This window comes from Gossypium hirsutum, chromosome D09, assembly GCF_007990345.1.
Source record: "Gossypium hirsutum isolate 1008001.06 chromosome D09, Gossypium_hirsutum_v2.1, whole genome shotgun sequence".
Classification (NCBI taxonomy): Eukaryota; Viridiplantae; Streptophyta; class Magnoliopsida; order Malvales; family Malvaceae; genus Gossypium; species Gossypium hirsutum.
The window spans coordinates 4,167,054-4,191,307 of NC_053445.1; the positions used below are offsets into that span (position 1 = coordinate 4,167,054).

Here is a 24,254-nt window from a genome sequence, read left to right on the forward strand (position 1 = left end):
TTTTTTAAAAATTATTTTTGCTTCAGCCTTTAGTAAAATTGATTGAGAAAAACGAAAATTGTTTGAACTCAAATAATTGAGGAAATTAAGTAGCAACCACTCACAAAAATGAACAAAAATACAAGATAAGTCTTAAAGAAAAGCTTTCCATCACTAGAAATGTAATAATTAACTTTAATCATAACCTAATTCGTCGACTCCCTTATCTCATTCCACGCCTCACTAACTTTTTTTCCGATGACAGCGAATATAACTTCTCCAACGCGCAAAAATTCTTTTGTGGTTTAATATATTATTTTATATCCAATTTTGATATATATATTTTTTAATTTTAGTATGTGTTGTTTTTTATTTAATTTGATATTTATATTTGTTAAAAGTTATATATTTTGATACTCAAAGGTAACGAGTTAATTTTTAGTGTTTAGTTCAAGTTTTAGAATTAATTTAATGAAAGTTAATTGTTAAATTTTACGTTTAATTTGACAAATACAATCCGATGGGACGTGAACATTTAGTTTGAGTTTTAGATTTGATTTGATGAAAGTTAATTGCTAATATTATTAGTTAATTATGATTTTTTTATCAAACCAACCTTAAAACCCAAATTAAACACTAAAAAGTTAATACCGTTACCTTCAGATATCAAGATTTAAAACTTTTGTCAAATATAGGTATCACATTGAACCAAAAATTAACACATATAACATATTAAAGAGAATGACAAATTAAGATATCAAATGATGTATTAACCCTTTTATCTTTTTCATGTGCTCAACTCATTCACTTGGCCTTTTTTTCCCTTAGAATCGACGTTTACCTAATTCAATCCTACGTATACATGAAAGATTGTATGTACTATACTCAATACCTTACCATTTGGTATGGCAAACATCTAAGCATTTCACGATGATAAGATAAATAGTTTTGGAAATATTTAACAATTCATGGAATATTGCTTTTATTATGATAATCTTCATGTGTATGCAATTTCATAAACACATATAATCTACGAAAATAAATTATGTTCAAATCCTAGTATCTGTATTTTTTTTTTTAAAAATTAGGTTAGTTTTTTAAACAATACCGACCAAAAGAAGTGGTGAGCTTAAGCTTTAATTAAGTACTAAGTACATCACTGACAAAATTTCCATTCATAAGAACCAGGCAGATTAGACCAGAAGAGAAAATATACCATTAGTGATTTGGTTAGATATATGTGGGCCTTTGAACTTAAATACAAAGCTGTCTAATTACCATTCAGATTACGATTCCAAATTTAGGAAATATTCCATGGATTTTCGCCTTGGTCAAGATGATAATTGCTGATTGTTAGGTGAAAAAAAGAACTTACTCGGAATGTCATCATAATTTATTTTCTTTAACTTAATTGAATAACTAATTCTAATAATGGACTCATTCAAATTTATTAAGATTAAAGAATCTAGACATTTACATAATATGAAACTCGAACCTGCAGGTCTTAATGTTCTTAAGACCTCAACCTTACTATTGAAACAAAAACTCATTGACAACTTTTATCAAGTTTTTACCTATAGTTAATGATAATATATACACAACTATTGTATACGCCACTAGTAAATAATTCTTACGAATAGGTCCAATGATATGCTTGTATTATATGTCATGGATTTATTTATATATGGGTGTTGCAGTTAGAATAAAGAACCATAAATCTAACATTAACAACCATTAATTCCATCATCAAGAATATATACATAATACAAATTATTTTAGCAACTTCATTACATACAGAAACAAGTTAAGAAAAAAAAACCATCAAAGAAACACAACGCAAATTATTGATAAGGAAGAGGTTTTTGGCACAAAAACTAAAAGCCAATTACCAAAACATCATATAATTAATAAATGAAAGCCTATATATTATTTATTTATGCTCTACTGGAAGAATTATTAGGTGAAGAACACTCAGAGACTACCTCAGTTTCAACTTCCCTTCTATGAAAATTCCTATGGCAACCACAAGCAGCACAAGCAAGGGCACCACTCGTTCCTTCCTCTCCACTTGCCATGAATTCCCTACACCCGTCGACGACATAACCGCCGCTGCTGGCAGCGTGATTCCTTTGACACTCCCCATATCTCACAGTCGTTATTGTCAAAGATGAATTGGTTGTGGTCTTCCTCGGTGGCTCCTCTTTTCTCACTACAACTTTTCGCCTCCTCATGATTGCCAAACCCTTAATCATATAGAATGAGAGGGGCAGTGCCTTTTGGTTTGATAAGGTTGTTATTGCCAACCCATAAACCCTAAAGTAAATGAAAAAAACTTGCTTATGGACTTATATATAAATCCTGTAAACTTAGCTTATTCCCTTCAACTTACATGTATTATTATTCTCATTTTTGTTTGGGGTAAAGTACAAGATTAGTCACCAAACTATTAAGTTTGTTTCATTTTAGCCACTCAACTTTTCGAAATTAAAATATTTAATTTCGAAAAGTTGAATGATTAAAACGAAAAATAAATAAGTGATAAAAATAGAACAAAATTAATAATTGAACCTAACTATTTTTTTTCCCTTCTGACTAGCTACTTTTTCTTTATTTTTCTTTTTCTTTTTTTGGGTTGTTTGTTTATTCCTTCTCACTAGTAATAAAAAAAGAAGATTACTATTAATCTAAGGCAAAACCCTAAAATGATGATAAACACTTTGAATTTGTTTCAAAATAGTGATTGGTTTTAAATGGTATGAACAGCTAAGCTTTAGCTGCCTTTTTAAAATGTTCTTAAACCTAACTTAGAATATGTGGCCCCTAAATGGATGTTTATAGGCATTTGTTTTGTTGCTACCTTGACATATAATCCGGATAGATCTGATATTATTTGTAATTCTTGCCAAATCTCTACGAAAAACAACTTCTTTATTTAAATTACTGTTGACACCATTTTTTTTATAAAACGGGGTCGACTTGGATTTTTAAAAATGAAAACGAAAATGGGAGTCACTACCAATCTTTTTTGATAAGGTGTGATCGGGCCACCTTGAAATGTGGTTGTTTTTAATAAACAATTTAATTTTATTAAAACAACGACTTTGGTCCACGAAATTCAGAAAAAAGGGGTCGGGAGTCGGTTACATACGAGGAAAGGTTAGCACCCTCGACACGCCCAAAATTGGTACCTAGTGGATTAATTGATGTCTTAGTGTCGAAGATTGAAAACTTTAAAGAGTTTTAAATTACGATCCTTTATTGGAATGTTGAAAATTTTCGGGAAAAGGGCATATTTCACGTTAATCGAGAAAGAGAATTATATCTAGTAAGTTAGGATACAATGTCTTGAATTCCCGATGCGTGAATGAATGCCAAAATTTACTTATTTAAAAGATATTTAGCTATCTCGGTTTTAAAAAAGGGATCATGCTCAGTAAGTTAGGACACGATCTTTTCTTAATTCCCGAGATCATTTAAAACTTGAGTTTGAAAAGATTTGTGTATTTAGATTTATTGTGAAAATCGAAACCCTGTAAGTTAGGGTACGACCTCCTCGAATCTAAACACGAGATTAATCTTACTCGAAATGGTAAAAATGAAACTCGATGTTAATATGCATACAAGGCAATGTTGAATATGATAGTATAAAAATAACACAAGTAACAACAATAAAAATAAATGAAAAAAGGACAAATTAATAATATGTAAAAAATACAAGTATATAGGCGAGTAAAGTTAAAATATTCTTTTGAAATGATGATGAAAACATAAATAAATAAATAAAGAGAATGAATAAAATTATAAAAGGAAATATTTATATGTGTATATGTATTTATGAAAATGAAATAGGTATATAGATACATATAGCTATGCAGGTAAATTTAAAAAATGTATAAAGACATATAAGTGAGTATATATACATACAAATATAAATAAGTTATAAAAATATATATATATTAAAGAATGTCAATATGAATATATGTATAAAATATATAAGTGTATACGTAAATCTAAGATATGTTAAAAATAGTTCCTTATAATTTTTATATGTATGTACGTAAAATAGTGTAAAAAAAATATTATCAACTTTTATAGCATAAAAATATATAGATTATTTTTTCTAGAAATGCATTATAAAGTCAAATCATTAAAGATACATAGACGATATTGAATTAGTATGAAAAGGGATTAATACATCATGAAATTATATACAATATATGATAAAAGAATTAATATGATAGTACGTAGTAAAATAAAACAATATATAAAAGGGTAACAACGATATATTAAACTAACACAATAATAATACCCATAATAATAATAATAATAACAATAATAATAACAGCAGTAATAGCTTAATTAGCTTAATGGTAATAAAATAAAAATAGAAAAGGGCTTAAAATAAAAAATACGCAACATTTGGGGCGAAATCGACAACAAATAAAGAAGAAAGGATCAAATCGCACGCGTGGAAAACGAGGAGGGGTCAAATGCGAAATAATCCCATCCTCCCAAAACGCGTAATTTCAAAAGGGACTAAATTGAAAACGCGGAGAAAATCATGGGGCAAAATTAAAGAAACGCAGACACTGGATTGTAAAATTATTAAAAGAGCGGAAGGGTTGAAAGTGCAATTAGCCCTTTCGCTTAAAAACACACGGATCCTATCCTGGAGTGGGCTGGATCTCGGGTCGGGAGCTCTAGCATCCAAAACGGTACCGTTTTGGTATCCTATAAAGCCCCCAAAATTTCAAAAAAAATTCATTTTAACCTCTTTTTTTAAAAAAAAAAAAGAGAATCCCTAAGTAGAATTCTCTCCCCAGCCCCTCAGTCCGGCTCCGGTCCGGTCACAACTCCGGTCACCGGCCACCGCGTCGGTCACCGTCCGTCGGCGACGGCGTCGCCGCATGCGGTGCCGGAAAGGCTAAAATTTTCGGTCCGATTCTTTTAAAGACCTTAAACCCGAATCTACCCCCAAAATCTCCGAAACATTGACAAAAAGGCCCTAAACCTCAAGAAACCTTTTAATTTTGTCACCTATCATCGGAGGTGGCTTCCTCGGCCACTTTCGGCGGTGTAGACTCGGATACAGGTCAGTTCTTTCGTTTTTTTTCTTTTGTGTAGGATATATGTATAAAAAAATAAAATAAACAAAAAAATGACAGAGAAAATAAAATGACAATGAATAGGAACCTTTGAATTGATTTTCGTTCTCTTTGTATTCTATTCTTCTGTCCCATTACAAGGCTATTTTCCTGGCTTTTATAGCCACGATTACATTGCCATATTATTGTTCTCTCATTTGTTCTGCTGCTATTGCTATTCCCGTTTTTGTCTTCTCTGTTTCTTGTTTGCAGGTCTATAGCAAGGTCAACTTGCTATTTTGGTGCAAGAGTCAGGCCTTGGGCTGTGGGTATGCTGACACCACACATGGGGGAAGTGGCGCAAAAAAAAGCTGTGGTTAGGGTTTTTTTCTCCAAAAAATAGTTAGGTGTTGGGCTTAGGTTTGGGTTGGTTTAGTTTGGGCTAGGTTTGTAGTGGGCTTGGGTTAATTTTGTTTTTGGGTTTGCCTGGGCCCTGGGCAAATTGGGCTGTACAATTACAATATACATAAATCAACCCACAAAACATTGCATGACCCTTTCCTTTTCCAACTCAAATTCATCAAAATAAATTTGTTTGTGAACTTGATTTTTCATTAAAAACACTATGGGGTAAAATTATTTGGTACATTATGAGTAAAGTTTTTAGACTTGGGAAATAGGAATAAGAAGTTGATAAATATATATATGAGTTTTCTATTAATTGTTCTTCCATTTATATCCAATGCATGTTAATCACCATTTACAAGTTGATTCTCAGTAAAAGTGTTATGGAGGCCCATTTACTAGAAGTCAGGTTGCATTTTACCTCCTCTACTCAAAAAATGGGTAAATTAATCTTCGTAGCTAGATCAAAAAGAAAATTGTCCATTTATGTTAAAAATTTCATCCAATTGTACTTTTAAAAATTTGTCTGGCTAATGGAATAACTAGACAATGACACATTTACCTCATGTCAATGTACATGGACAAGTTTTTAACATTAGAAATGGATAGAATTCTTTAACAAAAGGACTAGTTAGCTCTCTAACCTAACATACAAGGACTAAATGCCAATTTTTTTTAGTAGAGGAGGTAAAATGTAATCTGACTCATAGTATAAAGGTCTTCATGGTACTTTTACTGTTGATTTTCACATTTCATAGATGAGTCTTACACATTTGTATGGTGAAAATCATTGTATTGTATCAGACGTTAATTAGTGAAAATCTTTTAATTGGAGTTCAAATTAATGTTATATTTTGAATTAACACCTGAAGGCGGCCAAATAAACTACTAAATCTTCTACTTCTATATTTATATTTAATTAGGGTTATAATTTTTTTTGTAGAAAAAGAGAAAGATAGACCAAGTACAAAATAACATCAGAACCATAAAGCAAAATTTAGCCATTATTCCTTATTTGAGCAACAACCGCTATAGGTATATCCTGGAAAATGTGAGAGCCATAAGGAAATCCCTTCATCAATCCAGCCAGGGTGTGAGTAACAATATTCGCCTCTCTTGAAACCTACTAAATTTTCACCCTCCAATCTCTTCTACAATGTTCTTGAATTCTTAGAATCAAATCCCTATCTAATTGTCCTCAGAGTCTACCATTAAGGCCTTCAATAACTAGCGTACAATCAGTTTTGATAGTAATAATAGTTTATTTTGTAGACTAAGACAATTGGAGACCATCATAAATTGCCCATAACTCTACTTGTCCAACACTACATCTATCGATATTCCTTTTTAATCCCACAAATCCATCTACCGTGTTCATCTCTAGCCACTACTGCCAAGGAAGCTAACCCTAAACTTGGACTATGTGCACATCAATGTTCAACTTAATTGACCTTATAGGCGGTAAAGTCTAAATTCAACATTGATTCTATCTTTTGGGAATACCATCTAAACCACCAATCATATCATTGATGGATTTTGCCCAACACCACGAAGATTGAAAGATGTGGACAGTGTTGAAAGGCTCTCCTTGGAACACACAAAGATTCCATTGTTTCTAGAGCTTCCAGCAAATAATACCAAATAAGGATTGCCAATCAATTTCCTTAAGGACTGTACCAAGTTTATTCAACAAATTTACAAACTGCCAAGGCAACAATAGATAGGAGAAGAAATGATTCATTGCCCTTGAAGGAATAAACTGCTCCCAAACTTCTCGAGCCTTACAACAATCCGAAGCACACGAGTGGTGGATTCTTCAGCTTAGTCACATAACCTACAAGAAGGATTATCAACCATACCTCTTCTACATCATTCTGTATTGGTGAGAAGACATTCCTTAAGTACTAACTAAAGAAACTGTTTAACACAATGTGGACTAGCAAAGGACCATGTAAGCTTCCATTTGTTCTTTATTGGGTGTAAGGAATCTTTCATAAGAGTGTTATAAGCTTATTTAACAATAAAATTACCATTAGTAGACCATTTCAAAATTAGAGCATCATGCCCTGCTAAAGAATTCGGTGCTAGAATGCTTGCAAAATAATAAATGATATCATTATCCAAATAACAACGTAGGCAATTCCAATTCCAGTTACCATCAGCAGTCGTCACCTCCTTGAAAGTAATAGAATCATCAATAAGAGCAGTGTTATGACAGAAATTAATTAAAGGACCAAGCTTCGTGATCCAAGTATTGGTCCAAAATTTGATGAGAATACCATCACCCACTGACCAAGAAAGTTTTTGACGTAAGAATGGCCAAACCTTAGCAAGGGATCTCCAAACAAAAGAAAATTTACCTCTCGAAATATCCACTAAGCAATCTTTCGTAAGATTATATTTAGCTCAAAGAATCTTAACCCATAAACCATTCTTATTAGTGAAAAGATGGTATCCCAATTAAAGCAAAAAGGACGCATTTTGTTCCTTGAGGCATCGAAGACCTAATCCCCTATTGGAGAGAGGTTGACAACAATCAATCCAATTAACCAAGGTTGGCTTATGACTAGCTACAAAATTCCCTCATATAAACCCTTAGGCAAGCTTCTCAATTTTAGCACAGACGCTAATAGGAATATTCGCAATTTGCATAAAATAATTGGGAATAGATAAAAGAACCAAACAAACAAGAGTTACACGCCCTACCATATAAAGAAGTTTAGCATCCCAACTATCTAACTTTTTTCGGACCTTGTCAATGACAATTAAAAGTGCTCATTGTCATCCATCAATGAAACAAAGGCATACCCAAGTAAGATCCCAAATCATCAGTTTCATTAAACCCAAGCACGCTATAAATGTTTAGAGAAAGAAATATTGGTTTTATGGGCATTGAATTTGTACCCTGAAGTAGTACCAAAGATATTCAATACATCCCTAGTCATTCTTGCCTAAGCCACATCAGCTTCCACAAACAAGAAGAGATCGTCAGTGAAGAAGATATGCAATATAGTCAGGCCATTCTTCACTAAAGTGATAGGTTTCCAAATCTTATTATCAATACCTTTATGGATAAGTTGTCCAATTCTCTACATACAGAGCATAAAGAGATAAGGAGAGAGTGGTGGTCCTTGTTAGATACCTCTCAAAGGTAGGAATTCACTTGAGAGATTGTCATTCCAAATAATCTTCTGCATTAAGGCAGTAGAAATTCTTCCATAATGACTCGAGATAACTTCAAAGGAACACCTACATCAAATAGAGTATCTTTGATGAAATCCCAATGGAGTTTATTGTATGCCTTCTCAAAATCCACTTTGATAGTCAACCAACTCTTTTTCCCTTTCTTAATGTGCATCGAGTGAATGATTTCTTGAACGATAATTATATTGTCATTTATATATCTTCCTGCCACAAAACTCACTTGATTCTATGCAATAAGAGATGGAAAAACTAGTTTGAACCGATTAGAAATAATCTTTCTATTAATCTTATATAAGATGTTACAAAGACATTGGTTGAAACTAAGAGATAGTTTCAAGACTTCAGTTTTTAAGAATAAAGACCAAGAGTGTTTTATTGATGTTACAATCAAGGGGTTAACCAGAAGAAAAAAACTCTATGGACCTAATCATTAACATCCGGGCCACTAGGCTCCCATTGGTTTTGATAAAATAAGGCATAAAGCCTATCCGATCCCGGAGCCTTCAAGGGTCCCATGCTAAACATAGCACTTTGAATCTCCTCCTTAACCATGCAGAAGAAACATACCATGACTTTGGTCGTTCAATGAGTAGAGGGAGGAGAAGAAAAGAACAGTTTCCCTCTAAAGCTCCTGATCATCATTGCACCAATTACCACCAATCTTCAAAGCTGAAATTTTATTAAATTTCCGCCTCATAAGAGTCTTGCTATGAAAGAATTTTGTATTATGATCCCCTTGTTGAATCCATTTCACCTTGGATTTTTGCATCCATAATAACTCTTCTTCATTAAGAACCTTCTCATATTCAGTACGCAGTTCAAGTTCAAGGTCCAAAAGAAAATTCTATTGGATAGAGTATGATAGCCAATCTTTTGTCCCAATAACTTGACAACGAACGTCCAGGACAACTCTTGTACAAGAGTTGATGTACACGGTTTGAGAATCTAATCGACGGCATATCATCCTCTATCCCAACAATCACATCACCTTCAAGTAACCGTATATCATCATCGTCCTTATCTTTCGAAACCAGACCTGCCGCCCTCATTGAGCCAACTAGCATATCTTTGAACAATGCACACGCAAACGAGTGCTTGTCATCCAACTTAGAGCTCTCCTAATGATCAACAACCATCATATGATCTCCACTCCCGGGATAGTCATGCCAAAAGCAAACTTTTTTAGTAGCTTTATCTTCCGCCATGGTTGATGGAGGAGAACGTGGAGATGAAGCCTCACCCATGATGATTTATATATATATATTCTTTTAAGCTTGGGCAAATGTTGTTCCCTTTAAACTATAAACAGTGTATGAAATTAATTAATTCTGCTCCAATTATATATGTAAATAATTTAAGGTCCTGACAGTCACCTTAAGGCTAAGATGATATTTAAAGCAATGAGAAGTTTAAAGGAAGAAAAGCGTTATTTTGTTCCTAATTCCTGTATATGTAAGAATATTTGAGAACACACAGTTGAATTACTTTTTATTTGAGCCAACTGCAAGTAAGAGATTAAAAAGAATGATACTTTATGCGTTAGAGAATCAACTTTTGTTTATTTAAAGAAAATATGATTTATTGGATTCAATGTACCATTATCAAAAAATCCAATGAACTGCAATGTTATATACATGCTTTCAAATAATTTTGTTCCAATAATTAGCAAATTAAATTCCCAAATTTTGTGTGACCAAGCGACATTCCGGTATGGGATAATATTGTGTGACCATTTTTCATTATCAGCCAGAATGCACATCATTTTATAGGGAAATTTACCAATAAAAGCCGTTTTTTTAAAAAATTTACCAAAATGGGTCGATTTTTTTATTATTTACCGAAATGGTCATTTTCTGGGAAATCGCGTCCACGTCAGCCTGACCTGCTGACGTGGAAGGAAATCGCGTCCTTGAAGGAGCGATTTCCTTCCACGTCAGTAGGTCGCGCTGACGTGGACGCGATATCCTGACACGTAGCGCGTTCCGTGGGATGCGATTTTGACGTTTTTTTCACGTTTGGTTTTTTTAGCTTTTAAGGTTTAGGGTTCAGGCTTTTTAGGGTTTTTAGGTCCCGGAATAAATTATTTCGAGTTGACGTTTCTAGTCAAATAGTATAAAATCGCTTTTACCAGGATGCTATTTGAGAAGAAATTGTGAAATCGCGCCCTCGTGGACGCGATTTTGCTACAGTAGGTCATGTAAGAAATAATTTTTTTTTGACGTTTCTGAGCAAATAGTATAAAATCGCTTGTACCAAGATTCTATTTGAGAAGAAATTGTGAAATCGCGCCCTCGTGGACGCGATTTTGCTACAGTAGCAAGTTTGGGCTGAGGCTATAAATTAGGCAGAAAATGTTCCTAGAATACATAAGTCATAGCAGAAACAATTTAGAGAGGCTAAGAAAGTTAGAGTTTCAAAATGAGTGAACGTATTAGTGCTGTTATTTACTACGATGGTGAGGTTTGCCACACCGAGAATGGTGTTGTTTTTTTTGTCGGAGAATATGGTGTGACTGTCATTTAACCAGAACATAGATTTGACAGAACTTCGTAAAAGAATTAGGCGTAAAATCTTCGAAACGACGCCAATGAAAGTTCTGTCAATCACGTATCAATTTTGTTCTTGTGTTGATCCGGTGATATATGACACGTTCGACATAAAATGTGCTCATAGCTTGGAGGCAATGGTGCAGACTCATCTTGCTAGTGGAGCAACTTATATTGAGTTATATGTACAATTTACGTCGCCAACTGATATACTTCCGCCTAGTGTTCGAGATGTATACACGACCCCTGGCCGACACTCGGTTAGCGGGTTACAAAATACGGAATAGCCCATGTTCGGTAGCGGTGTCGAATGAACATCCCCCGCAAGACACTCTGTCGGTGGATGGGACATGTACGTCGGTGGCTCGACGTTCGATGCTGGAAATACGTACTGGGGAACTACATCAAGTTCTAGTGGATGGCAATCTACATCCAATTGGGGACGTTATCAAATGCCCAGAAGAAGGGATGACTTACTACCTACGACGTCAACCTGTGAGGGGACGTCGTACGCTGCAGATGATTGTGGGTTAGAGGATGACTCCGATGTGGATCCACCTCGAGAGCCCGGGCCGGATGGTGCAGAAGTGGGATTATTTTTTTAACCGGAGCCTATTCCAACAGAAGGTGAAGATGCTGAAAGGAGTTCAGATGATGAAGAAAATTCACGATTCAGAGCATATTCACCTCCAGCCCACATACATAATGTTGATCTGTCAGCAGATGATGCGTTAGAGTTTCCAGATCTACCACACCGGTTGCGTGATCGTACAAGTTCGGGGGTAGATTTCGGTGAACTTGAAGTTGGTAATTAGTTTACCAACAAGGATAGTTTTATTGGTGCTTTGAAACAGCATAGCATCAAACACGGCATTAATTACCACGTCGTTAAATCAAAATCTGATAAGTTTGAGGCAAAGTGTGCGGTATAAGACGGCACATGTTCATGGAAAATCGTCGCCTCGTTAAGGAAAATAACAGGGTTATGGGAGATAAAAAAAGTACAAAGGTCCACATACATGTGCTGCAGGTACAGGATTGAATGTATCTGAATAATAATTTTATTTTGCACTGTTGCATTATTTAATGTACTCCCTCTGTAGGTGTTTCACAAGATCATCCCAAAATGGATTCAGCTATGTTAGCTAGCTTGATACTGCCCATGATAAAAGCAGATCCTAGAACTTCAGTGCCGGTGATAATTGCCAATATCCATAGCCAAATGGGGTACACGCCCTCTTACCGCAAGGCTTGGATAGCTAAGCAAAAGGCGTTGGAGAAGATGCATAGTGGGTGGGACGCCTCATATAATGAAATATGGCAGTGGTGTCAAGTGCTAGAGAGATACGTCCCAGGTGCCATCATAGACCTTGAAATGGAACATGCGTACTACAGCGATCGATTGCTACATGGATGCCAAGTGTTCAAACGCCTATTTTGGACCTTTAAGCAATGCCGAGACGCATTTCCATACTACAAGTCATTGGTACAAATTGACGGTACCTTCATGTTCGGTAGGTATACTCATCTGCTATTGGTTGCAGTGGCACATGACGGCGGTGGGAGAATTCTTCCAATTGCATTTGTAATAACACCGGGGGAGTCGTCTGATGACAGGGATTTCTTTCTCTCTAGGTTAAGGAGATATGTGTGCCCCCAACCTGATATCTGTGTTATTTCAGATCGGGGCACTAGTATACTAGCTGCATTTGATCGAGAGGGAAGCTTGTGGCAGCGCACACACCATAGATATTGCCTAAGACACGTTGCTTCGAACTACTACAGGCAATATCCATCTAAGAGCGAACGACGACAAGTGACCAACATGGGTATTTAGCCTATAACTGTATTATTTCGTTTGTCAATTTGAATTAGTTTTATTGGTAGAAGTGGTATAAAATATTCGCTATGATCTTATATTGGTAAGGTATGAAATAAATAAAGATCGTTTTGCCGAAATGTTGGCAATTTTACGATTCCAACACGGAGAAGGGGTGGACTACCTTTGTAACATACGTTTCGAACAGTGGGCACAAGCATACGACGGAGGCCTACGATATGGCCATATGATGTCGAACCTGGCAGAATGCATAAATTCTATTCTTAAAGGAACGTGCCATCTATCGATAACATCATTGTGCGAGAGACATATTTCTGTTTGGCGGCGCTATTTCCAAAGCTAGCAGCAACTTATGCAGGCCAGATGCAGGGTGGCCATGTATGGTGCAATAAGGTAGTTCAAGAAATTAACAAGGCGAAGGCGAGGGAAAACATCATGCACACAGTGTGTCACGATCAAGACAATTTATGGTTTCACGTGATGGAGTTTGAAAGACCGCACCAATGTGTTGTTGCGGGCAATATCGTGTACACTTGCGAAACAGGACTTGTAACTGTGGGAAGTCTGATGCACTTCGTTATCCATGTGCTCATGTTATTGCAGCTTGTCAGAAACTCCGTCTGGATCCGATGAGTTATGTGGACGAAGTGTACAAATTAGAAAACATGTACAACATATGGAGACACGTTTTCCCACCGGTCCCAGATGAATGTAAGTGGCCGCTCGTATCTCTTGCTCCTTTTAAGCTGTTACTGGATAGAGAATTGCGTCGCAAACCAAATGGTCGACCTTGCTCCACTAGAATACGGAACAATATGGATATCCGAGAAACAGCCAGTCAACAGAAGTTGTGCGGATGGTGTAGGAACCCAGGCCATACAAGTCGATCATGCCCTAATTGCAATAGTTGAATGTAATTTTAGAAAAAATTATATTTTATTCAATTATTAATAGATAATTGTATTAATTGTTAGTAAAATTATCAAATTAGTTTAATTTCTTAATTGTTAGTACCAGTCAAAACATTTTACCAAATCTAACATTATGTAAAATTATGTAAAATTATTAAGCCAAAAAAAATTTGTTAATGGTTAGTAAAATTATCAAATTATGTAAAATTATTAAGTCCAAAAATTGTGTTAATGGTTAGTAAAATTATCAAATTATGTAAAATTATTAAGTCCGAAAATTGTGTTAATGGTTAGTAAAATTATCAAATTATGTAAAATTATTAAGTCCAAAAATTGTGTTAATGATTAGTAAAATTATCAAATTATGTAAAATTAGGTTAGGGTTAGGGTTTTTAATTAAATTAGGTTAGGGTTAGGGTTTTTAATTAAGTTAGGTTAGGGTTAGGGTTTTTAATTAAATTAGGTTAGGGTTAGGGTTTTTAATTAAATTAGGTTAGGGTTAGGGTTTTTAATTAGGTTAGGTTAGGGTTAGGGTTTTTAATTAAATTAGGTTATGGTTAGGGTTTTTAATTAAATTAGGTTAGGGTTAGGGTTTTTAATTAAGTTAGGTTAGGGTTAGGGTTTTTAATTAAATTATGTTATGGTTTGGGTGTTTAATTAAATTAGGTTAGGGTTAGGTTTTTTAATTTAGGTTAAGGTTAGGGTTTTTAATTAAATTAGGTTATGGTTAGAGTTTTAAATTAAATTAGGTTAGGGTTTTTAATTAAGTTAAGTTAGGGTTAGGGTTTTTAATTAAGTTAGGTTAGGGTTAGGGTTTTTAATTAAGTTAGGTTATGGTTAGGGTTTTTAATTAAATTAGGTTAGGGTTAGGGTTTTTAATTAAATTAGGTTATGGTTAGGGTTTTTAATTAAATTAGGTTAGGGTTAGGGTTTTTAATTAAGTTAGGTTAGGGTTTTTAATCAAATAATATCAAAATAACTCGAAAACATTTATATGTCTATTATATCAAATAAACTTCTATTTTATTACATCAAATAATATCAAAATAACTCGAAAAAATTTCTATGCGTATTTCATCAAATAAACTTCTATTTTATTACATCAAATAATAAATTTAAATACGGCAATCAATGTCTATGCCCGGGGGATTCGGTTCCACATGGCGGTTAGGGTTAGGGTTAGGGTTAGGGTTAGGGTTATTAATTAAGTTAGGTTAGGGTTAGGGTTTTAAATTAAATTAGGTTAGAGTTAGGGTTTTTAATTAAATTATGTTATGGTTAGGGTTTTTAATTAAATTAGGTTATGGTTAGGGTTTTAAATTAAGTTAGATTAGGGTTAGGGTTTTAATTAAGTTAAGTTAGGGTTAGGGTTTTTAATTAAGTTAGGTTATGGTTAGGGTTTTTAATTAAATTAGGTTATGGTTAGGGTTTTCAATTAAATTAGGTTAGGGTTAGGGTTTTTAATTAAGTTAAGTTAAGGTTAGGGTTTTTAATTAAATTAGGTTAAGGTTAGGGTTTTTAATTAAATTATGTTATGGTTAGGGTTTTTAATTAAGTTAGGTTAGGGTTAGGGTTTTTAATTAAATTAGGCTATGGTTAGGGTTTTTATTTAAATTAGGTTAGGTTAGGGTTTTTAAGTAAGTTAGGTTAGGGTTAGGGTTTTTAAGTAAGTTAGGTTATGGTTAGGGTTTTTAATTAAATTAGGTTAGGGTTAGGGTTTTTAATTAAATTAGGTTATGGTTAGGGTTTTTAATTAAATTAGGTTAGGGTTTTTAATCAAGTAATATCAAAATAACTCGAAAACATTTCTATGCCTATTATATCAAATAAACTTCTATTTTATTACATCAAATAATATCAAAATAACTCGAAAAAATTTTTATGCGTATTACATCAAATAAACTTCTATTTTATTACATCAAATAATAAATTTAAATACGGCAATCAATGTCTACGCCCAGGGGATTCGGTTCCACATGGCGGCCGTCGACGGTTACGCACTGGATTCCTCCTGCCTCTAGCTTCCAGCGGCGGTTGTTCTTCCTCCGGTGGTGATTGTGGTTCTTCCGGTTCAGCATCTGGTTGTCGGACTTGGGACGATGATCCACCTTCAAAGAATATTGTATGTGGAGGTGCTTGCATCATGAACGGCGACGGTGTTTGAAAGCCATACGTTGGTGGCGATTGGTAAAAAGGAGAGCTCCCCAACGGCCCCCCTTGCGATCCCTCCTTCGCCGTTGGCGTAGATATCGGCGGTCCGCTCGGCATAACAGGAAATGAAGTTGAATAGGGCATTTGGCTCTAACCTGCCATAGGATTCGGAAAATGATACATGTAAGAGTTAGGGTACATATAAGGGCTAGGAAACACACCTGGCATCATAGGGAAAGGCGGTTGCGTAGGTATCATCTGTTGAATTGCTGCGTCAGGTGACTGCGTCGGTGCTCTCGTTGGGGACGGTGATTGCATGGCCGCTGATGATGTGTCGGGTGACTGTCTGGGCCTCGTTGAGGGGCTGTCTTCGTAGTCTTCTCGTCTTGGATTTAGAGGCCCGCGCCTTTCCCTTCCGACACGTATTTGCCGCTGCCTCTCCTCTGGCGTAAGTAAATACGGCTTGCCATGGATCCTAAACCATGGCATGTATTCTGGAACGCACGCTAACTCCAGAACGATGATTTGTTCCCGAGTAGATAGATATTCAAGCCGATTTTACCACATTTCCGTGTACTCGGACCAGTATCTAAGCCAATCCGTACCTAATAGCCGAAGGTTGATTTTGTGGTGATCGTCAAACACCTTAGGGTCCGCAGGAATCGGTTGTCTACATTCAAACTATCGTAGCACTCTGTCTATCTGGTGGGGCTCCACGGTTGCATAGTTGATCAACACCACTTTTGCGTGCCAAGCGTTTGGATTTTGTAAAAACTCTTCCGGGATTACTGCCCGAATTGTCGGATCCTCGTATGGTGTCCATTGAAACTATATGAACATGATAGAAATATTAGTTATATACATAATATTAAATACTAAATACTAAATATCAATCGACTAGCGAATGTATAGAAATATCTATTTGCAATAATACTTATTTCTGCTTCCAACTGTTGCTCCAATAGAAGCCGTATATCTTCAAGTTCAGACGGTAATCCACGATAACTTACCGGATGGTTCTGTTAGAGTATGCCCAAAGATCAATCATTAGATGGTTGTAATAACATACTTGATTTATCATGTTTATTAATATAATGCGTTACCATTATTATTTCAGTTTCTTTTCTGTGTGTATAAATAAATTGTTTTCTAATAATGTCCTAAGAATAATATGATTATTCTTAAAAGATCCTTAGTCAAGTATTATTGTTGGATAGGACAACAATAATGCATTAAGACTAACATGTAGTTGATTGATGATAAAGAGTTATCATTGATATGGAATATCAGAATCGATGCATGAATATGTGTGTTAGAGAACAACATATTGGACTGACCCATTATGAGTATGTTTCTTGGATTATTATGTAATTGTCACGACATTACTCATAGTGATTAATATGTATATGATCCTCAGACTTTAGATCATCATAATCCCAACATCGTGAGTAGTATATTTTGATACAGTCAAACGTACACCGTAATTGGTTGTTCTATAAAGGCTGGTGCTGAATATACCACAATCGATGTAGAGGGATATGGTTGGTCGATATAGAATAAGTCCCTCCTACATAATGGGAGTAATATCTTAGTCCACTTGATTAAGTGAGACTAGAAATGCATGGCCATGCTCAAATAAGTTGATATGAGATGTCATACTTTTTTGTATATCGTAGTCTGCTTAAAATATCAAGGAACATGGAATGGACTATACAAGTGTGACTATTCCATGACTTGTGTCCAATCCAGAGATAAATAACTTAAGGATTATTGCATAAAAGGTTAATCATAACAGGTTATGTCGAATCATGATCTTTTGTGACTTAGGTAGCAATGATGCATTGCTAGATGTCACTCATTGTTTGTAACATTGGAATCGTTCTAGTATTACTGCTAACGTTACAAGAACCTACAGGGTCACACCCTATAGTTAAAATGAACGGAATAAACCATAGTTGGTATTGTTTTTAGGTGTCACTTGAATTAAATTAATTATAGAATTAATTTAATTCGATTTCCAACACATTATGTACAAGGTTATTGTACACATAATGAGGTTAGCATATGAATTCAAATAAATATATGGTTTACCGAAATTATATTATAATTAATGTAATTATAATTTTCGATTTAAAATATTATTATATTTATTTTAATTCATAAATAAAAACCCTAAAAAATAAATAATAAGGATATAAGTATCATGTTTTTCTTTGTTTTGGTCTAGCAGCCGTCAAAGAAAATTCACTCTCAAAACTGTTTTGGGGATTTCTTTCGTTCGTAGTCAACTGGGTGGATCACGTAGAGGTCGGAGTCATGATAGATTGCGGCTTAGTTCGACTGTAGATCAGACTACACGTTGTTGAGAAGTTGCTGTCTACTCAAAACAGCATTAGGTAATTTCGTAACCCTTTTCACCCCGATTCGTTCCTCACACATGGATCTGTGGTTAGGGTCGCCAATTATTAAATTTTTCTGCTGCGCTGTAGGGGTGCCGGCGACCCAACAGGTTCCACCTAATTAAATAAATTTTTAGCATACTTTTATTCTTACAAAATCTACATAATAATTCCAAAATGTAATATAAAATTTACCTCGTTACGAGTGGGAATGTATATAGGTGGTTCACTCGAGGACGTAGAAATGGAAAGAAAAACCGTGCCCATGATTGCAGTAGTGACAGACAACCTCCGATGTTTGCTCTTTTCAGTCGCGTCGCCCCGCACATCTCCCGATATAATGTTGCCAAGACGGCAGACCCCCAACTAAATTCACCAGCTCCTCTAAAATCAACGAGTTTTAGCAGCCACCTTAGATGTACACGGCTCCGTGACGTGTCGGGCATCAGATAACCTCCAATTATTTAAAGAATGTACGATCGAGCATATCGAATTCTTTCAATTTCGGTTGAATTTGCATTCGGATCGGGGAAGGTGGCACGTAACCAGCCCATCTCGACCTTACCTCCATCCATTTTATCCGGAATAGCGCCCAAAAGCTCGTAGCACGCTGCCTCCCAATTGCTAGATTGGGCAGACCCGGTGACTAGGTGCCCGCCCACCGGTAATCCCAACTGCAGGCTGACATCTTCTAGATTGATAGTGCACTCTCCACATGGAAGATGGAATGTGTGCGTCTCGGGTCTCCACCTCTCGATCAACGTACTAATCAGTTTCGGGTCCAACTTGCATCCCCGGCCTACCGTCGCCACGTGCCAAAAACCCGCTTCCCGTAGGTAGTTCTCTACTAACGGTGATGGAGGAGCATGCATATTCCGGATATTGCATTCCAATACCCGATCTGCCGACTTTTATAACAAATAATACATTAATAATTATCTAAAAATACATAAATAAAAAAATCTTAAATAATATTTAAAAATTAAATTTAATACTTACCATTTTCATTTGCTCCACCGATATGTGATTCCTATCAAGACGAATTAATGATCCGGCCATTGATGAAAATATAAAAAATTTAAAATTATTTTAAAAAAATATATAAAAATTTTAAAATTATTTTAAAAATGAAATTGAGGGGAAATTGAAATTAAATATGGATTTGAGAGAATTTTGGAAGGAAATTGAGAGGAAATTGAATTTAAATATGGGTTTGAGAGAATTTTGGAAAGAAATTGAGAGAATTTTGAAAGGAAATTGAGAGGATTAGAGAGGAAATATTAGATAGGATTTGTTTGTGAAAAAAAAAAGGTGGGGGTATTTATAGTTTTTTTTTTACGGTTGGGGGCTAACGGTCAAATTTTTGACCGTTGGGGTACTATTCACGCGCGGCCGACATCGCGTCCACGTCAGCGTGACCTGCTGACGTGGAAGGAAATCGCTCCCTCATGGACGCGATTTCCTTCCACGTCAGCAGGTCGCGCCGACGTGGACGCGATGTCCTGACACGTACCCTGACATCGCGATGACATGGACGCGATTTCCCGAAAAATGGACCATTCCGGTAAATAATCAAAAAATCGGCCCATTTTGGTAAATTTTGAAAAAAACGGCTTTTTTTGGTAAATTGCCCCATTTTATGTATATTTTTCAAAATTTGGAATTTAATATCTCTATTTTTCAATTTTTAAAATTAAAGTTCAATTTTTTTGTTAAATTTATTATTGTGAAATTTTGAAATTAAAAAAATTACTCACTTGATAACTATATAATTAAAAATATAATTAATTTAAATTTGAAAATTTTAAAAATAAAATAACTAAATTCCCAAAAATACAAATATAGAAACTAAATTCCTCATTTTCGAAAAATATATACGCTTATTTTAACTTTTTATATAAAATATCTTTTAACAACAATAAGCTTAATTCATAAAGCCTTATGGTTTTTTTTTATATATAATCACGTGTGTTTGACTATACTCTTTTTTTTTATCATATTATGAACAAAATAATTATTTTTTAAAAGAAAACTGTTTTAGGGATTTATTAAATTAACTAATACTAAATATTTTGGGATGTAACAATTAAGAGCAAAGGAAGATTGTCTCGAAAATGTTAAAAGAATTTTTAATTTTGTTGAATTTTTTTTTTTTGAATTACTTCTTTTCATTTAAGTGTAGAATTACGATTCCTATATTTTATTTTTTAATACAATGCTTAGAATTAGAGCCTGTTCTACAGTGCTTAAAAAAAACACTTCTGACTCTAAAAGTACATTTGAAAGAAAAGTTGTGCTAAACAAGCTGCTTTTAGCTGAAATTTTTAGTTTTTTTGAAGTGCTTTTCAAAAACACTTCTGAAAAGTAGAAGTTAAAATTTTTAGTTTTTCCTCTCCCAAAAGCACTTTTAGTACTTAATTAATTTTTCACCCCTCCAATAACATAATACTTTCCCCTCTTTTTTTTCTTTTTGGTGCTTAATTACAAATGTATTAAAATTATTAATTAAAAATAACAAATATTTTTAAAAATACTAATTACAAATTTTTAATGGTTATATTTAAATATTTAAAATTAAATTTTATATTTCATATATTAAAATATTAACAACAAGTTATAATAATTTTTTTATATTTTTACTAAAATATAATAATATTAACTAATTTAAATATTATTTAAATGTATATTTGTTACTTGATTAATAATATATCTAAAATGGACATTTTATTTCTCAAAAGCACTTTTTGAGAGTAATGCTAAACACTCAAATTTTAAACTAAACTTTTCAAAAGCACTTCTCAAAAGCACTTTTCCACGTCACTTTTCCACGTCATTTTTCAAAAACATTGTCAAACTAGCCTTTATTTGTAACCCCTCCATAACTCTTAAATTAAAGGATAATACACTTCAGCGCATTTAAACTCATGTCTTATCGTATTAAAAATTATATCGATGCCAATTAAACTAAGATTGAATTAATTAATTTTATTGGGTTTTACAAAAAAAATACCAAGATTTTATTGGATGGATATGTGATTTATATATAAAGACATACGTATATGATTGTGATTTTGAAAAATGCTGTGGAAAAGTACTTTTGAGAAGTGTTGTGAAAAAAGTGCTTTTGAAAAGTGTTTTTGAGAAGTGCTTTTAAAAAGTTTAGTTTAAAATTTGAGTGTTTAGCATTGCTGTCAAAAAGTGTTTTTGAGAAATAAAATGTCCATTTTAGACATGTTATTATCAAGTAACAAATATGCATTTAAATAATATTTAAATTAGTTAATATTATTATATTTTAGTAAGAATATAAAAAATTATTATAACTTGTTGTTAATATTTTAATATATGAAATATAAATTTTAAATATTTTTAAGTAATAAATATTAATTATTTATAAAATTTAATTAGAATATATAAACTATATTTTAAATATTTAAATATAACCATTAAATATTTGTAATTAGTATTTTAAAAAATATTTTTTATTTTTAATTAATGATTTTAACATATTTGTAATTAAGCACCAAGAAAAAAAAGAAAGTATTATATTATTGGAGAGGTGAAAAAATAATTAAGCATCAAAAGTGCTTTTGAGAGAGAAAAAGCTAAAATTTTTAACTTCTCCTTTTTAGAAGTGCTTTTGAAGAGTACTTTTGAAAAACTAAAAATTTCAACCAAAAGCAGTTTATTCCGCACAAATTTTTTTCCAAAAGAACTTTTGGAGTTAGAAGTATTTTTTTTAAGAAATAATTAAGCATCAAAAGTGCTTTTGAGAGAGAAAAAGCTAAAATTTTTAACTTCTCCTTTTTAGAAGTGCTTTTAAAGAGTACTTTTGAAAAACTAAAAATTTCAACCAAAAGCAGTTTATTCCGCACAAATTTTTTTCCAAAAGAACTTTTGGAGTTAGAAGTATTTTTTTTAAGAAATAAAGAACTGGCGTAAGAAGATGTTGAAATGATGGACACATTTGCCAGCGACTAAGCCTACCCAACTAGTGATGCCCCGATGTAAAATGTCTACTGATTTGGTGTCGTTTTGGGTGATGAAAAAAAAAGGTATCTTATCCTTCTAATCACATAATTAATTAGAAAACATTGTGATATAGCAAAGTGACATCGACTCTCCAATTTTACCAACACAACCCAATAATTGAGATTAAATATGGAAATCTTGATATGAAGATAGAAACTTGCTGTTGATTGATGCAACTTCACTACATTTTTAATCAAAATTTTCGTTGGTACGATAATGAAAAGTTTGAAATTCATCATATATTTATTGAATTGGTTAAATTCTGTCATTAGTCCTTATGAAACTTATAAATTTAGTCTTTATACTTTAATTTGATCATTTTTATTTTCTCTACTTTTGAAATTTTAAAATATCATTCCTCATCAAATGATAACTTTTAAATTTATTAAGTTCTACTATAATATAGTCATGTCAGCATATTATTTTCATATATTACTCACTAAAATTCTAATTAAAGAATTAACGACTATTTTTTATGTCAAGATTAAAATTTCAAAATTTAAAAAATATAAAGACTTAAGGTAATCCAATCGGAGAATATGAACCATTCATCAACCCATTATTACCAAACTTCGTAGCTTTCTTCATGACATCCTCTTGTGAACCTCACAAAGGCAAAAGTTGCCCTACTGTATCTCATGTTCCAGTTCTTGAACGTTATGTAAATGTCTACCACCTCTATGTAGATCGAAAAAGCTTCCTATATGGAGAATGAAGACTATTTTGATGGAGAATCCTTCTTATTTATTTTTAAACAATGTTTTTAGAATCGGATTGGTAATTGATTATTAAAAATTTAAAAAATTAAAAATATATTAAGAATTTTAAACAAAGTAAAGTTTAAGGAAATGAGAATAATTTGAGAAGAGAAGAGAAGAGAAAACTCTGAAATTCATTCATAATAATTTGAAGAAGGTTACAGCAATCCTTATATAAAATTGTTGTAATAAATCGTAATAAAATGCATTAGTTTTTTTAGTTATCAAGGTATCTATCGGAGTAAACTCAATAACTAATCATTTATATTTTGTAAGTCCATTAAGGGGTAGATGTTGGCCACAAGTTTTAAAGTTGTTTCATTACCAAGACGAGAATTAAACCCTCGGCCACTAATTGAAGTAAAAGAGACCATCGTCCTCTCTTTATTTAGAATGCAATATTTTATTGTAAGCAATTGGCATCATTCTAGGAATCATTAAGAGTGGTTAGTTTGCATCAGCTGATGATGCTGGATCCTCTCCCTGCCTGGTCTATATCGGCCCAATACTCTACTCATGACCCACCATGCTCGCTCTTGTTTTGGTCCATTCAGTTGGTCCTTTGCAAAAGCTTCCCATCTCTTTCTGACCCATTTTCTATTGATAACTTCAGTTACTTTTATTTGGACACATGTCCACTTCTTATTTTCTTTTCTTTTGACATGAGAAAATAATGGCTAAATTTCAATTCTAATCCATCTACTTTTTTAAGATTATATAAGAATGGTTAAATTTTAGTTTTGATCTCTATATTTTACTCATATTTGAGATTTAATCTCTATACTTTAATTTTAACATAATTTGGTGTCTCAATTTTTATAGTGTCATTAGTTAGTCCAAATATTTTATTCTGATTAAAATGTTGAGGTGAATTTTTAAAAATTGTTAGCACCGATTAAAATTCTCTATTAAATATTCAAGTCAATTAGAATATCATTTTTTGCT

General features: G+C 33.4%; 1 protein-coding gene across 1 annotated transcript; it reads right to left on the reverse strand.

Moving 5' to 3' along the window:
- Positions 1 to 1,698: 1,698 nt before the first annotated feature.
- LOC121221106 (mini zinc finger protein 2) lies at positions 1,699 to 2,316 on the reverse strand. Its single transcript, XM_041101597.1, has one exon. The coding sequence runs from the start codon at positions 2,229 to 2,231 to the stop codon at positions 1,914 to 1,916; it is 318 nt and encodes a 105-aa protein (XP_040957531.1). The 5' UTR covers positions 2,232 to 2,316; the 3' UTR covers positions 1,699 to 1,913.
- Between the last annotated feature and the right edge of the window lie 21,938 nt (positions 2,317 to 24,254).